The 14,266-nt window shown below is 34.1% G+C and overlaps 1 protein-coding gene across 7 annotated transcripts in view; it reads left to right on the forward strand.

Annotated features, from left to right (window-relative positions):
• The window catches only part of Pdp1 (PAR bZIP family member Pdp1), a 387,293-nt gene extending 375,797 nt beyond the window's left edge, over positions 1-11,496 (forward strand). For all 7 annotated transcript variants that reach the window (XM_081727904.1, XM_081727907.1, XM_081727905.1 and 4 more), the window contains one exon: positions 7,638-11,496. In XM_081727904.1, coding sequence (XP_081584030.1) covers positions 7,638-7,724 — 87 coding nt within the window. In that variant the 3' untranslated portion in view covers positions 7,725-11,496. The remainder of the gene's footprint in view (positions 1-7,637) is intronic.
• Positions 11,497-14,266: the final 2,770 nt, after the last annotated feature.

Raw genomic sequence — 14,266 nt, forward strand, 5'->3', positions numbered from 1 at the left:
TAAAATTGATAGTTAAGATAATTAAAAGGATATAATAATAAAAACTTCGATGATAAATTGATGAGAGAACTTATCCACCGTGTCAGTCAGTTTAATATGGTCGTCAAGGGAAGATAAATGTTGTTGATTTTTGGACAATTTCTATATATGACGTTCGGGCCCCGTGCCGTTGTATCATATTAATTATCTGAACAACCAGATTTATTGTTCACTGCATCTTCGGTTAAAGAACTCCACCAGAGTTTGAAATATAAGGTCTAGATTTTTAGATTTAAAATCAAATTAGTATTTGCCCGTCACTCATAAAATGAGGTAAAACATTAAAAAAAGGATACAATTCTAATGTGTACAAGTGATTTAGTATATTTTACACAGTTATAAGTATCAGTGCTACGATATAGAGTTTCTGGTCAGCGTCGGCGCGAAACACCCGGGTTCAGTTCCCAGTAGGAGTTCATGTGGTTCGGATCCCACATTAAGCTGTAGGTTCACATTTCATATAGTCTCGATGCTGAACGGGACGCTAAACTCACAATCGAAATCGATCGATATAGATTCCCACAGTAACCACTTAGATAATAATTACAAAGTAAATCAAACAATAATTCAAATATTCAGTGATCGAGCAACTTGTCGAAAGGTTAGTTACATTTGTAACTAACTTCAGAGTATTTTTATTACGTCAAGTGGTTTTTCGTATAATTTGCAGAAAAAGAAAATGCTGTCCACTCTTAAGTGGTGTCTTTTAAAAGAAAAGCAGGCTTGACGTACTGAAATCTTGAAATGAGGAGATTTGTATCTGCGGTGTAAAAGTAGTTGTTTTCTATCCTTACATCTACTTTACTTCAATCTATATACTTTGATCCTATTGGAAATATGTCACTTTAGTTCAGAGTTAACCTGTCAATTAACTACAGAAGACTTAAGGCACGTGTTCATTACGGCTGTTCAATGCTTCCTATCTTGAATTAGCAGAATATCCGCGGTGTTACAAAACACGCCTACCGGTACCAACATAATGTTCTAGTTATAATTAAGAAAAACAGTTTCTTACCTTGTTCATACTGCAAGTACTAGAATTCTGAATTTTATGTGCATAAATATGTAATCGCCTCTAGTCGCTGTTCGTGGTTCTGTCCTCTGTTGCCCTACCAATGAGTATTTTCCGTAGGCCTGGACTTACCTGGGTAAGACGTTGAAGAACATCTCCAAAAAAGGATTACGGAATTGTTCCCAAATTGCTCGTCGGTCTCAATGACAAGATGAGCATTAGGCGCCGAGAGGTTCGGATGTCTCGTCTCGGAAACCTCACGGACAATCAGACGGTCATCCAGATCGCAACGCACACAAACATCACTCACACACACAACGAAAACACACTGGGTTAAACGACACTATACTTATTTATTAGAATACTATTAAAAAGAAAAATAAACAAGAGAAACGATCACAACACTTAACACTGAATATGTATAATTATTTCCATTATTAAAATCACACTTTACGTCTTCACTATACTGTAGCCCTTTATCACTTTGATATATATACGGAAGATTATAATTGAGATTTCACTATAAATGCTTTTCTCACACCATTGATGCACTTGGGGGAAAAGTTGCCGGGATAATCCCACGTAGTAAGTAATATGGTTGCTGCTCCAAACAGTCCTGAAGAGTCAACATGAGTCTTCAACAAAATTACATAGTCTCCAAAGTGGAATGCGGACTACTGTTACTGGAGGGTGTGTTTATAACTTTACGCACAAGGTATATGAACCTGGGACTTATTGACTGGGGCTAGCCGTAAGAAAACGTCCTTCACCGGCTAATAGCTTGTGCCCCTTAACACGATATTATACTTGATGCTCGACATAACGTGCATGGTTGCTGCTTCGAAACGTGGAGTAACTCTCCGAACCAAGATGTTCGAGATACGAACTGCATAGGTCCATTAATCAATGTTAGCAGTTCATTCTTAAAAGCACTCAGGTTAAACCACCTGTATGTACATGCAAATAGAACATAAGAAAGAGTTTACGCTAATATTAGTCCACTGGCCACGACGCACAAGACATTGCGATAACTTGATTGTGGGAACATTTAGATAACGAGCTGCTAAAGCGATGTGGCTGGTGCCATTCAGTCGTTTCTGCGCCTGATGTGCTCCAAATCGCAGTATTTCCATAAATGATTGGAAGATACACTTAATTCAGTTCCAAATGATCATAGCACATAGTTTTTGCATATTAATAAGTCAGGGAGAAACACTGAAAAGCTTCGTCTCTTACTGAAATGTTCTCACCACAAAGCAATGTTTTAAATATATATATGAAAAAACGATGAAAGACTTCGTTGTTCAATTGCGTGGGAAAGAAGCAATTCCCACCCAAGAAAGAACTTATTTGCGTGGCAGAATAAAGTATAAATCGAAAAAATAATTAGTCTTTACGAAATATACAGAGCGTCCACAAAAGTACTTCTATAACCTGGTGACTGTTATAAATACCTCCACTGGTACTGACAGTATTGACTTCTATAGATACTGCTCCATTGTACTTGTATGTAGCGATCTTCTGTCTTCTTGAGAAGTTCACTTACGCGTGACTTACTTTAAATAGTTACAGTCCTGTGCACAAGCTTGATTTATATTTTCACATACATTTCTTTTACCCAATGCATCCTTTTCTGTTATAAGTCCATGTTTTTCATGAACATAACCACATTAGAAGTTCTGTACTTTATATACAAATGGCGCCTTCTGTTCAACTCTACAAGATAATACGAACGAATTGTTCGGGATGTGTTCGGAACCGAAGGCTTCCGAAACTCACCGGAAACACACGGAAACTTGTAAACACAATTACACTGTTTATACGGTATGTGTAACAGATCCTGCTTGAACTCGTAGTGTCCCCCATGTACGTACTGAAATCTTGAAGTGAGGAGATACGTATCTGCAATATAAACGCAATTGTTTTCTTCCCTTGCATTTACTTTGCTTCAATCTATATACATTGAACCTACGTGAACTTTGAATGCTATTATACATATTCTCTAAAATATTTTTATACACACACAAATAATCAAAATAAATGTACATGAGTGATAGTTAAAAAGTGTGAATAAAGGCTCTCTAAGAACTCTAAATGAAAGCTAATACTTTCAATATTAAAGGTCTTGTCAGACATTTTTGTTTTTAACCAATATGAAAAGTACGGTCAAATATTATAGTCAGCAATATTAAATAATGCTAGAATATTATGACGAAAGAATATGCGATCAGTCCGAAGTCTGAGTAAGTATCTAGTAAGAAAAATACGCTAGAGGAGAATGGCTCGTAAAGTATATAAATAGAGTATGCCTTATTGGGCTGATTTAGACGTTTCTGAAAACCTTGATAATTTCATCACGAAAGCCTGGAACTACATCCTGATAAATGAAAGCTTTCTCATATGGACTGTTATAAAGGTAGACCACGATGCAATCTGTACTATATAGAGGAATTTGCGATGAGAAAGCCAGGAAGAAGTTATAAATTGTCTACTACTATGCTTTTTCTCAAATATTAAAAATTAAAAACTAATTTAATACAGATACCAACTGGTTCATTCTATTACAGTTAAATAAAGGATTGATTGTTGAAATTATACTAAGAATATAAAAATCCTTTTAGGATTCCCAGGCAGATTATAGGTGGCTGTTAATTAAACTAGTGATATTGTGCATTATAGGAATGGAAGATGTTCTGTTTTTAACGTGGAGGGAATTTACTCATCTTAATCGATTTCAACTCAAGCAGTTGGCTCCATTGTAAAGCTTTAAAAAGAAAACCCACACTTTACCTTGAAAATTGGGCAATTTTTAGAAATTACTCATTAACTCAAGGTTGTTTTCCAGAATTGTGGAAGAGAGCGAAGGTGGTTGCACTGCCCAAGAAGACAATTGTACAGTCGCTTGATGAACTTCGTCCCATCAGTATACTTCCAATTATATCCAAAATACTAGAAAAGGTAGCATTTCAGCAATTAACAACTTATATCAACAAAAATGAAATTTTGCCTATTACTCAATCCGGCTTCCGTAAAGAACATAGCACAACCACAGCCCTTTTAGAAATTACAGATTCAGTTTTGAATTCAATAGAAAATTCAATGGTAACAGTTTTGGTCTTGTTAGATCTTTCGAAGGCTTTCGATTTGGTAAATCATACACTCCTACTGGCCAAAATGAAATATTACAACTTCTCGGAATTAGTTATTAAATGGTTCTACAGCTCTCTTATAGACAGTAACAAGTAATACTAAACGAAGAAAAGACTCTGGTATCTACCCCATCCCTGATAAAGGCAGGAGTTCCGCAAGGTTCAATATTAGGTACCCTATGATTTTCACTCTTTTCAGCAGATCTTTCTGCAGTCATAAAACATTCATCAGTTCACTTCTATGCGGATGATACACAGATCTTCATCAGTAGTACATCTGAAAATATTATGAACACAATAGAGTTACTTAATAGGGATCTTTCAGCTGTTACCAACTGGTGCTTTAAGAATGGTCTTTTACTTAATCCATTAAAATGTGTTTTCACTGTATTGGGAACATCACATCAATTGAGCAAAGTCAACCCTGATGACCTAAAAGTAACTGTACTGAATTCCAATATTCCATTTTCTCCCTTTCTAAAAGATCTAGGCTTAATAATAGACCAAGGGCTTAGCTGGAATAAACACATTTCTGAACAGTGTATTAAAGCTAAGGGCATCTTACGACAGCTTTATAAATTAAAAGGCTATTTGTCGCAAGAAACAAAACTATATCTTGTTAAAACTCTAGTTTTGCCTCTGTTCGATTACTGCGATTAAATATATGGTAGCTCTCTCTCTCCACTCAAAATACTAGGGCAATACAGAAAATACAGAACTACTCTATACGCTTTTCTCTCAATTACAGAAAGTCTCAGCATATTCTGCCGGTACTTAATGAAAACAATATCCTAACCATGTTCCGAAGACGATATCTCTGGTACTGTTGTTTACTATACAAAATAAATTCACATAAAACACCACCTTACTTACATCATAAATTAACATGTAGATCAGAAATTTACCGTTACAATAACCGAGGAAGTCATAAACTGAATATGCCCCGGCATTCTTTAAAAATAACAGAGAAGGCATTTTCAATTTCGGCAGTAAGAATCTGGAACTCCCTACCAAAGTCAATCACTTACAAACCGTACAATTCATTTAAATCATCACTCCAAACATTATTATTTAGAGATCAGAGACAAAGCATTGGCACACATGAAAGGTTTACTACAGTATGAAATTGGAGTGAAATTGGACTAGCAGTATGAGTATAGGTTTTTTCATTTACATTTACTCTGTGTTTTGTTTATCCTTAGTATTATTGAATGTATCATGTTATGTTGTTATTTGTATCTTTGTTTTTACTCTCTTTTCTTTGTAATGATGACAAGGTGGTAGAGCAGCCTCCGGCTGAACCTCATCCGCTGAAATAAAGAGAAATTCAAACTCAATTCAATTCAATATAGATTAACTTGAACGCCTTTGATATGCTACTCAGTCCCCGACTTGAACATTATTGAACATCTATGAATAGTTCTAGATTAATTTGATCACCTTCCCTACCTCAATCAATCCACCGACTTAAACATTACTGAACATCTATGGTTAGTTCTAGATGAACTTGAACACCTTCCCTGCTCACTCAATCCACCGTCATGAACATCACTGAACATCTAGAAAACCTTCTCCGGTGAAGATTTTTTTTCTCTATCACCTATGAGGCAACTACATGCTAGACTGTTTGAGCAATAAGGTCCACTGTTCCTATAAAAACGATTCACTAGTTATATGCTTGAGTTGCACAAAAAATTTAAAGCTGCTACAGGCTAAAGGTGATCCAACGCCCTTTTCATGAGATAAGTTGCATCTTATTAAAGTGTTTCCATTATTTCCATAGCTATAATTATTGTATAATATGTGCAAAGTTTTAACTTGGAATTGAATTTACCTTCCTTTTCACTCGCTTGTTTCCTAAGCTATATATGAAACAGGATTTTAATGAGGTTTATATATTATTGAATGTATTCTCACCTGTTATGTGAGGTGAGAATATATATAAACCTCATTAAAATCCTGTTTCATTAAAATTGGATTAATTTTGCGGATGTTATCGTAGAACAGACAGATACACAAATATGTGTTGAGGGAAACGGAAGGAGCTTGCTTATTCTTGTTCTAACAAGGCACTACGGAGCATGGCATCTGTGACAGAGTGCTTATTTCTGGTGCTAGCGGTTCCCGGCACATCGTGTCCGTGGGTTTTTCCAGAGTTTTTCTGTTTCGTCCGACATTTTCATTCCTCCAGTTCTTTCATACTGCCATTTGGTCTGAAGAACATAATACGGAACACTAAACTAGAAAATTTCATTCCATTCATTTCAACACGGAACTAAACAAAATTACTTAGCTTTCAAGCCTCGAACGGCTTATCGATAATGCCGAGAATAAAAGAAAGAAAAAAGTACGGCAGAGTAACGACCGGGCTTCCTTTATCTCTTATAGTGTTGTTTTGTTTCCAATTCTTTCCTTTGCATATTTACATCGGCAAGTTATTCGTGACTTGGTAGCTCAAGATTCTTTTATTTATTTTTTCTTTGTTTTCCAAGTTTATGTTCAACGTCAAACATTATCATGTAAACAGGGAGGAAGCTAAATATAGAGTTCTCTCCCTCCCCGTTACGTAACGCCTTGCATGCAACTTATTATTATTATTATTATTATTATTATTATTATTATTATTATTATTATTATTATTATTATTATTTTGTAATGGCCCAATCGAAAAAAGTTTGTTCTTTTAATTTATCCATTGATTTTATTCAGGATATCTTGTTCATTATAGTTTGGAAGTATTCCACAGTATTATTAATAAAACCAAACTGACCAAAGCATCAAATATATGTTAATAATACTTGTGTAACGGTTTCGACAATGTAACATTACCTTCATCGATAACGTATCTGATGTTGGCGATGGTACTTTACCTTCATTTGTAACGTGTCTGATGATGGCGATGTTACATGCCTACATTGGTAACATGTCTGATGAAGGTGATGTTCCATTGCCTTCATTGATAACGTGTCTGATGAAGGTGATGTTCCATTGCCTTCATCGATAACGTGTCTGATGCTGGCGATGTTACATTACCTTCATCGATATCGTGTCTGATGATGGCGATGTTACATTACCTTCATTGGTAACGTGTTTGATGATGGCGATGTTACATACCTACATTGGTAACATGTCTGATGAAGGTGATGTTACATTGCCTTCATTGATAACGTGTCTGATGAAGGCGATGTTACATTGCCTTCATTGATAACGTGTCTGATGAAGGCGATGTTACATTGCCTTCATTGATAACGTGTCTGATGAAGACGATGTTATCTTACCGAAACTTTTATATACATTTGGTGCTTTGGTCAGTTTCGGCTTATTAATACTTAACATAGTGGATATATTTTGTATTTGTGCTTAAATATAGCGAATTCGTTTATTGACTATATTACCCAAAACAGGAAGAACTTTAAAATAATCCTTTTAATTTGCAGAATTTGGTGTTGAAACAAGAACTAGAGAGACTTAAAAAGGAGAATATGATTCTGCGGGACAAACTATCGAAGTTCCAAGAAGTGTAAAAATGGCGATCAAGCAGCTTCTCTTGCCCACGTTCAGAAGAGGAAGAAATAAATCAGAAGATAACACTGAAGTAGCCCTTATGAAGTTGTAGTTGGGAAATATATAACATATGTATATATTTTTTTAAGCAGCGTAAATACATAAAAGCAACATTACCACTACGTACATTAGATGGGAAATAAAGTTGTATAATTGTTGCAAATGTGAAAAAGATAAATTTATAGTAAAAGAAACAATACACGATAATAATAATAAAATATTTTAGTATAAATGCTTCTTGATGCAGACTATATATATATATGATATATTTTTCATATAACAACGGCTAATTGTGGTTATTAAAATGGAAATAAATAGAAACTGTTGTTGCTTTCACGGTAGAACAGTTAAGGGAAACGTAAGCAACTGTTTTTGGTGGCTGTTACATACTAAACTTAGATTTTCCTATGATACATGTGTATATAGTCTAAGATACGAAAGTTAATGACGTTTCAAAATGGAAATTATATAACTAGAGTGTAAATATATATATAAAAAAAAAAAGGGAAAAAAATACGTGTGGTTAGAAACTCAGCGCAGCAGTTCTGACACTTTTTCGGTGCAAGGACGCTTTAGAGCCCTTGTATCTAATATTTGCAAGATGATACGATCCAAAAGAAAGGTATTACATAAAACTTCCTAATTATTTTTAAAGTACATGTACAGCAGTTTCAAATAGGTAGAAAAACAATTCGAAATAGGCTCTCTCAGATTTTTTTCCTGTACATTTTTCTTTCTAGAATATTGGGAAGAGATTGCGAGGAAACTAGTTCAAAACTGGAAACATTTGTGGTAACTGAGAACACATTTGAAATAATATACATACTATCATAAAAACATCATAGAAATTTAAAAAAAATACATGTATGTAAAACTAAAATTTGTAGTTATAAATTTTTGTAACTTTTGTTTTCATTTCAAATTGGGTAGATGTTTTCTTTCCAGTCTTAGCCAATCACGTTGCGACAGTCAAGTTGCATGCATTTATAGGCGGCTTATGTATGTGTGTAGATAAGAATTTCAGAAAGTTTTGCTTAAATAAAGAAAAGAAAAATGATGAAATAAAACTTTCTTTTTTTTTTTTTTTTTTTTAGTAAAACTCTTGTGTAGTTAAGATGATTTGTGATAGAAGAAACGGGGAAACATTGCTGTGTTGGATTCAGATACACTGAAGAAGAGAGTTGTTATATTACATATATATACATATATATTATTTTCTGTGCTTTGGTATTCATCCAAGAAAAAAGTGCTCTAATTAATTATGGTAGGAGTAGTTGATCTCATACATAGAAAATTATGGCATATGCGTATATATAGTTTTTTATATACAAAAATAAAGAACATTGAAATTAATCAATAGGGTTTCTTTTTGCTGACAATATGACAGTTTAGCAGAGTGATAGATTTTATATAGTGTTAGTACGCGTTATTATATAAAAAAAAGTGTTCACCTTCCCTTGTACCTCTTCAGTTCCCTTTGGTCAGGTCTAGTTGCGTTCTTGAGGAATGCAGTAGTTTCTTTTTCTTTGTTTCTTTTCTTTTTTTTTTAAACTATGAAGAACTAAAAAGTACTATTGTATTACAAGTAAAGTTGTAGTGGAGACAGCCTTGTATAGATGAGTAAATAAACTCAGTGTTTGTATAGGAAAGCATTGTTCAAAAAACTGTCTTTGGCCAGTGAGAGTTAGTTGTATTTTTGTGTAAAGTTCAAAAGCTGAGGCAGCCGAGCTGCTGTTGGTTCCTTGTTTGGGTGACAATCGGCTTTTACACTATGGTGTTGGATAAGTGATTGTCTCCAATCATTTTTTCAATGTTATATTGGATATATATATATATCTACATAAATATATATCTATATACATATATGTATGTATGTACATGTTGAGTTGTGCCTGTTTGACAGGCATATTTGGATATAAAGTATATATATATATGATGGTATTTTGGTACGCAGACATAATCATATATAAATTGTTCTTTTTTTTTTTAAACGAGAGAAACAAATTATATTATATAAATAGAAATATACATATATATATATTTACATAATATATATTTTATTAAAAGTTTTTAAACATAAAATTTTCATGCTCTATGAAAGTGTTGTTGTTAATTTTTATGAATGCTGTTATGTAAGGATGTATTATAAGAAAAAAAAAGTTACAAAGTTTATGCGTTATGCGGGGTTTTTTTGAAGAGTTTGTTATGAGCTATTTACATACATACACATTTAAACCACATGTACCATCAGTAAATTAAATATCTGATGAAAATATTTTTAAAAAACTTAAAAGTCAGTACCGTAAATAAAATCTTGTTGATAAGTGGGTATTTGATAATATTGTTGTGGTGTTTGTGGTATAAATATGATTTCGTTTATTGTAAAGAAAAAAGTATATATATATACATATAAATAGATATAAAGCAGCCCTCTTTTTTATAACATTACTTTGATTGTTTATATACGTTGTTAGTAAGTTTATGAACGTTGTTTGTATAAATTCATTTCGAAGTTCTAAAAGCTTTAAAAGAAGTAGTTCAGAAATGTGTGCGGGGGATAGTATTAACATAATGTTTTTTTCAACACATGCGTACACACATACACACATACATATATATAACCAGTGCCGTACCGTGGGGGCGAGCAGGGTGACGGCCTTGGGCGCGGAAGTAAGGGGGCGCAAAATTCGGGAGAAAAAAGAAAAAGAGAGGAAGAATTACATGGAATACTGTACGGGGGTACCGTCGTATACTCGCGTTCGGCCGCTGATTTTCCACGGCATGGCACTGTCTCTAACGTTGAATGTTGTAATAGTATGGTATTTTTATTTCCTAAAATTGCTCAGGCTATTTCATTTCGTATATCAACTGATTTTTTGATAGATGTGTAGTGCGATGTCATAGTTTTACAAATCTTCAAAATGAAAATAAACTGTGTTGATTAGATGTTTGTGTTGTAATACTGATTGTATAGTTAAATACTTTCTTTTTTAAATATTCTGTACAAAGATCCTTTTGTTTTCGTGATTTGTATATTTTCCAGATACAAACTCTGCACATTTTAAACTATATTTGAAAGTTCCTCTGTATATTGCTGTTATTATCATTTAATGGTGACAATTAAAAGAAGGTAGGTCCGTAATGAAACTTGTGAAATATAGAATAAATGTTCTGGAACAGTCATAAGAGAGAAGTCTGAACACAATATTTACCTTCCCCCGCCTTAATATTACGATTTTTTAAAATTCGACATTCTTTACTTTAAAACATGCTGACGGGAAATAAATTGTTCTTTTTTTTCGCTCTTTCTATTAATTTCACCCAAAAATTTCAAGAAAGAAACATGTAGCATTTGACATCTGAAATCATCACAATTCATTAATATGCATCACACTTATATATATATATATCAATCAACATTCGCTTTTTTATGTATTCATGCGAGACAAAAAAAGAAAAAAAAACTGACATGCTTGTTTAAATGCATGTTTGTGGAAACAAATAATAAATAAATCGTATCATCACGAGGGCATTAAGAAAGTTGATTCATCTACATGTTTAATGTTTATTACTTCACTTAGTGATAGATAATGCTCATGTTTTATATTTTAAAATTTTATTTCTTCTTTTACTGTCCTCAGAGTGCCATGGTTTACAGTTTATAATAGTAGACAGGATGGTAACTTTTTTTTTGGTGAATGTTAGATTTTTCTGTTACATCTTTGTTTTTTTTTTTTTAAACAAAACAAACAAAACAATGTATAGAGGGTTGGTCTGTTGGAAACTGGTGGTCATTGGCTCAAAACAACAATAAACTGTCAGTTTCAATGTATTTTGAGTTCATTGTTTTATTTTTCCTTTCAACTTTATTACAACTGTAATGCACTGTGTAAGTTGATGCTTTTGGCTTTTCTATGAATTATCTTTCTAAAATTTTGTGTTTCCCTTGAAAAATAGCCATTACGTTTCAACTTTTATTTTTGTTTGTTTGTAAAGTGGCACTTTATTGTTCTTGATACTTTTGTTTCTCTTGAAAAGTATCAGAACTATATTTCGACATTTTCGAAAAAAACATTACAAAGAAAAATGGTTTAGAAGGTTAATTACTACAGTATTTTACGAAAGAAAGATTTCTTTTTAAAGTTACTAGTTAACATAGGGAAAAGCTTTTAAAAGAACATGCGAGGGTTATTTCATAAATAATGCACACTATGGCAACACTGTGGGGTTAATGGTGAAATCGAGGTAAAGATTTCGTCAGTTGAAGCTGAAGCCTTGAGGCAGTCGGACATATGCTTGTGCGCTCTCCTGTGAACACAATGTGGCTGTGACAGATGTTGGAAATGGTGGTGGCGGGTGTCTTGTGTAACGTGTCTATTGAAGATCTGAGGTCATACATAGAGATTGAAACTTTACGTGGCAAAAAAACCCACAGAAATTTACAGTGTCTTACATGTAGTTTGTGGTGATACAATAATGGACTGCAGTATAGTTTCTCGTTGGGTTACTCGTTTCCGTAGTGGTCGTGTGAGCATAAGGATGATGCAAGACCAGGAAGGCCGAAATCATCAACCGATGAAAGAAGTGCGCAACTTACGGCAGATGGACTTGAACAAAGTCACCATGTCACATGTGAGAAACTTTTCGAGATTACAGGGATTTCATCTGCGTTAGTATATCGAATTCTGACAAGTGATTTACAGAAGAGAAATATTTCTGTTCGACGGGTCCTCCACTTCTTGCTGCTGATCATAAGCGGAGACGTCTGGAATTCAACGGTGCAGAAACAAAGATTCAACGTTGAAGGGGAGGACTTTCTGCGTCGCATTATTGCTATTGATGAAACGTGGATCAGAGACTTTGAGCTGGAGTTGAAACCACAAGCCAACGAACCCAGAGCTCCTTCTTCTCTAAGACTAAAAAAGTGTCGCCGATCTCAATCAAAGATTAAGCAAATGATGATTTTTATTTACGATCATCAAGTCATTATCATAACGGACAGAATTCCATGTGGAAGAAGTGTCACAGTGGTGTATTGTTATGAATTCCTGCCGAAACTACGCAGAAAAATGCACAAAACTTGACCGCAGTAGCTCAGGGTGGGTCCACTGATTTTCCACGACAACGCTCGCCCGCACACCGCTAATGCTGTGTATCAAATGATACGCAAATACTGATGGGAAATGTTACCTCATGTTCCCTACAGCAGTTCACCAAACTACGACCTGTTCCCAAAGTTGAAACAACGATGCGCGAACATCGCCTTCCATGTCTGGGAGAGCTTTCGGCAGCCCTTACCCGAATCATTCGACAGCTTCAGGCCTGTAAAGAGATCCTCTCCAAACAAACAAACAAACAAACAAACAAAAAAGCGTGCACTATTTATAAAATTACCCTCGTAATTAGTTCACAAAATAGTAAAATTGAAGAAATATTCTAATTTAACCGAAAAGGAAAAACGTTTGAAAGGTACCTTTGAAGAAGATCAATGAAAGTTTTCACGGAAAACTATAGTAATAATAATAATAATAATAATAATAATAATAATAATAATAATAATAATAATAATAATAATAATAATAATAATAATAATAGAGTAGAATTAATATTTAACACATTGTCATGTATACGAGTTCTTACATATGACATCTTTCAGTTTAACCTCCTTCGATTATGCCCTTGGCTAAGGAAGACCGATGATTAAGGCCAGTGAATGATGATGGAAGACCTGGTGAAATGAAAATTTTGGACATGGACAAACACGGACATGATGATGTCCACCGGCCGGGGATCGAACAAGAGACCTCACGTATCAGAGGTAAGCGCTCTATCACAGCCAATGTGCTCCCTTCTTACATTTGACAGTAGCAACAACGCCATCAGCAACACGGAGCTATGCACATATGATGTCAGCACATTGTCAGCATTGGTGATGGAAGCGAAAATTCTGTATGTGCGAGAGACGTTAAAAACAAGTTTGAAACTACGTAGTTTGGATTTAAAAAAAAAACAGTTTCAATAAAGGAAACAGTTGTGAAGAATAACAACTAATAGAGGAAAACGATACATTTAGAAGAAAAATCATATTTAAACAGATAATTTTCGTTTTACAATGTGACGCTGCGGTAGATTCTCAAAATGCTGAAACCCAAAACCATATATCTAGTATTGTATACTATATCGAAGATTGGAAATAAAATTATTTGCCTGAGTGAGACTAGATTCTTGCGCTGATAAACTGATAACTGGGATCACAGTTGAAGACATTGAAAATGAAGCTAGAGACTTCGATATTGTCTGGAGAAGAGTTTTGTTTCTCGGATACCGGTACAAGGTAAGTTGTTTTCTCTCTTAAGTCATTCAATGTGTATTCTACAAGCTTCAATTAGCAAATATTCTTATGTATTTACTTTACGCTTCGTGTACCACTTTTGGTTATTACATACTATTACGAGAGTTGGCAAGGAAGTTATGCCCCTAAAAAAAAAAAAAAAAAAAAAAA

Source organism: Thermobia domestica, chromosome 10, assembly GCF_964235325.1.
Source record: "Thermobia domestica chromosome 10, izTheDome1.hap1.1, whole genome shotgun sequence".
NCBI classification, from domain to species: Eukaryota; Metazoa; Arthropoda; class Insecta; order Zygentoma; family Lepismatidae; genus Thermobia; species Thermobia domestica.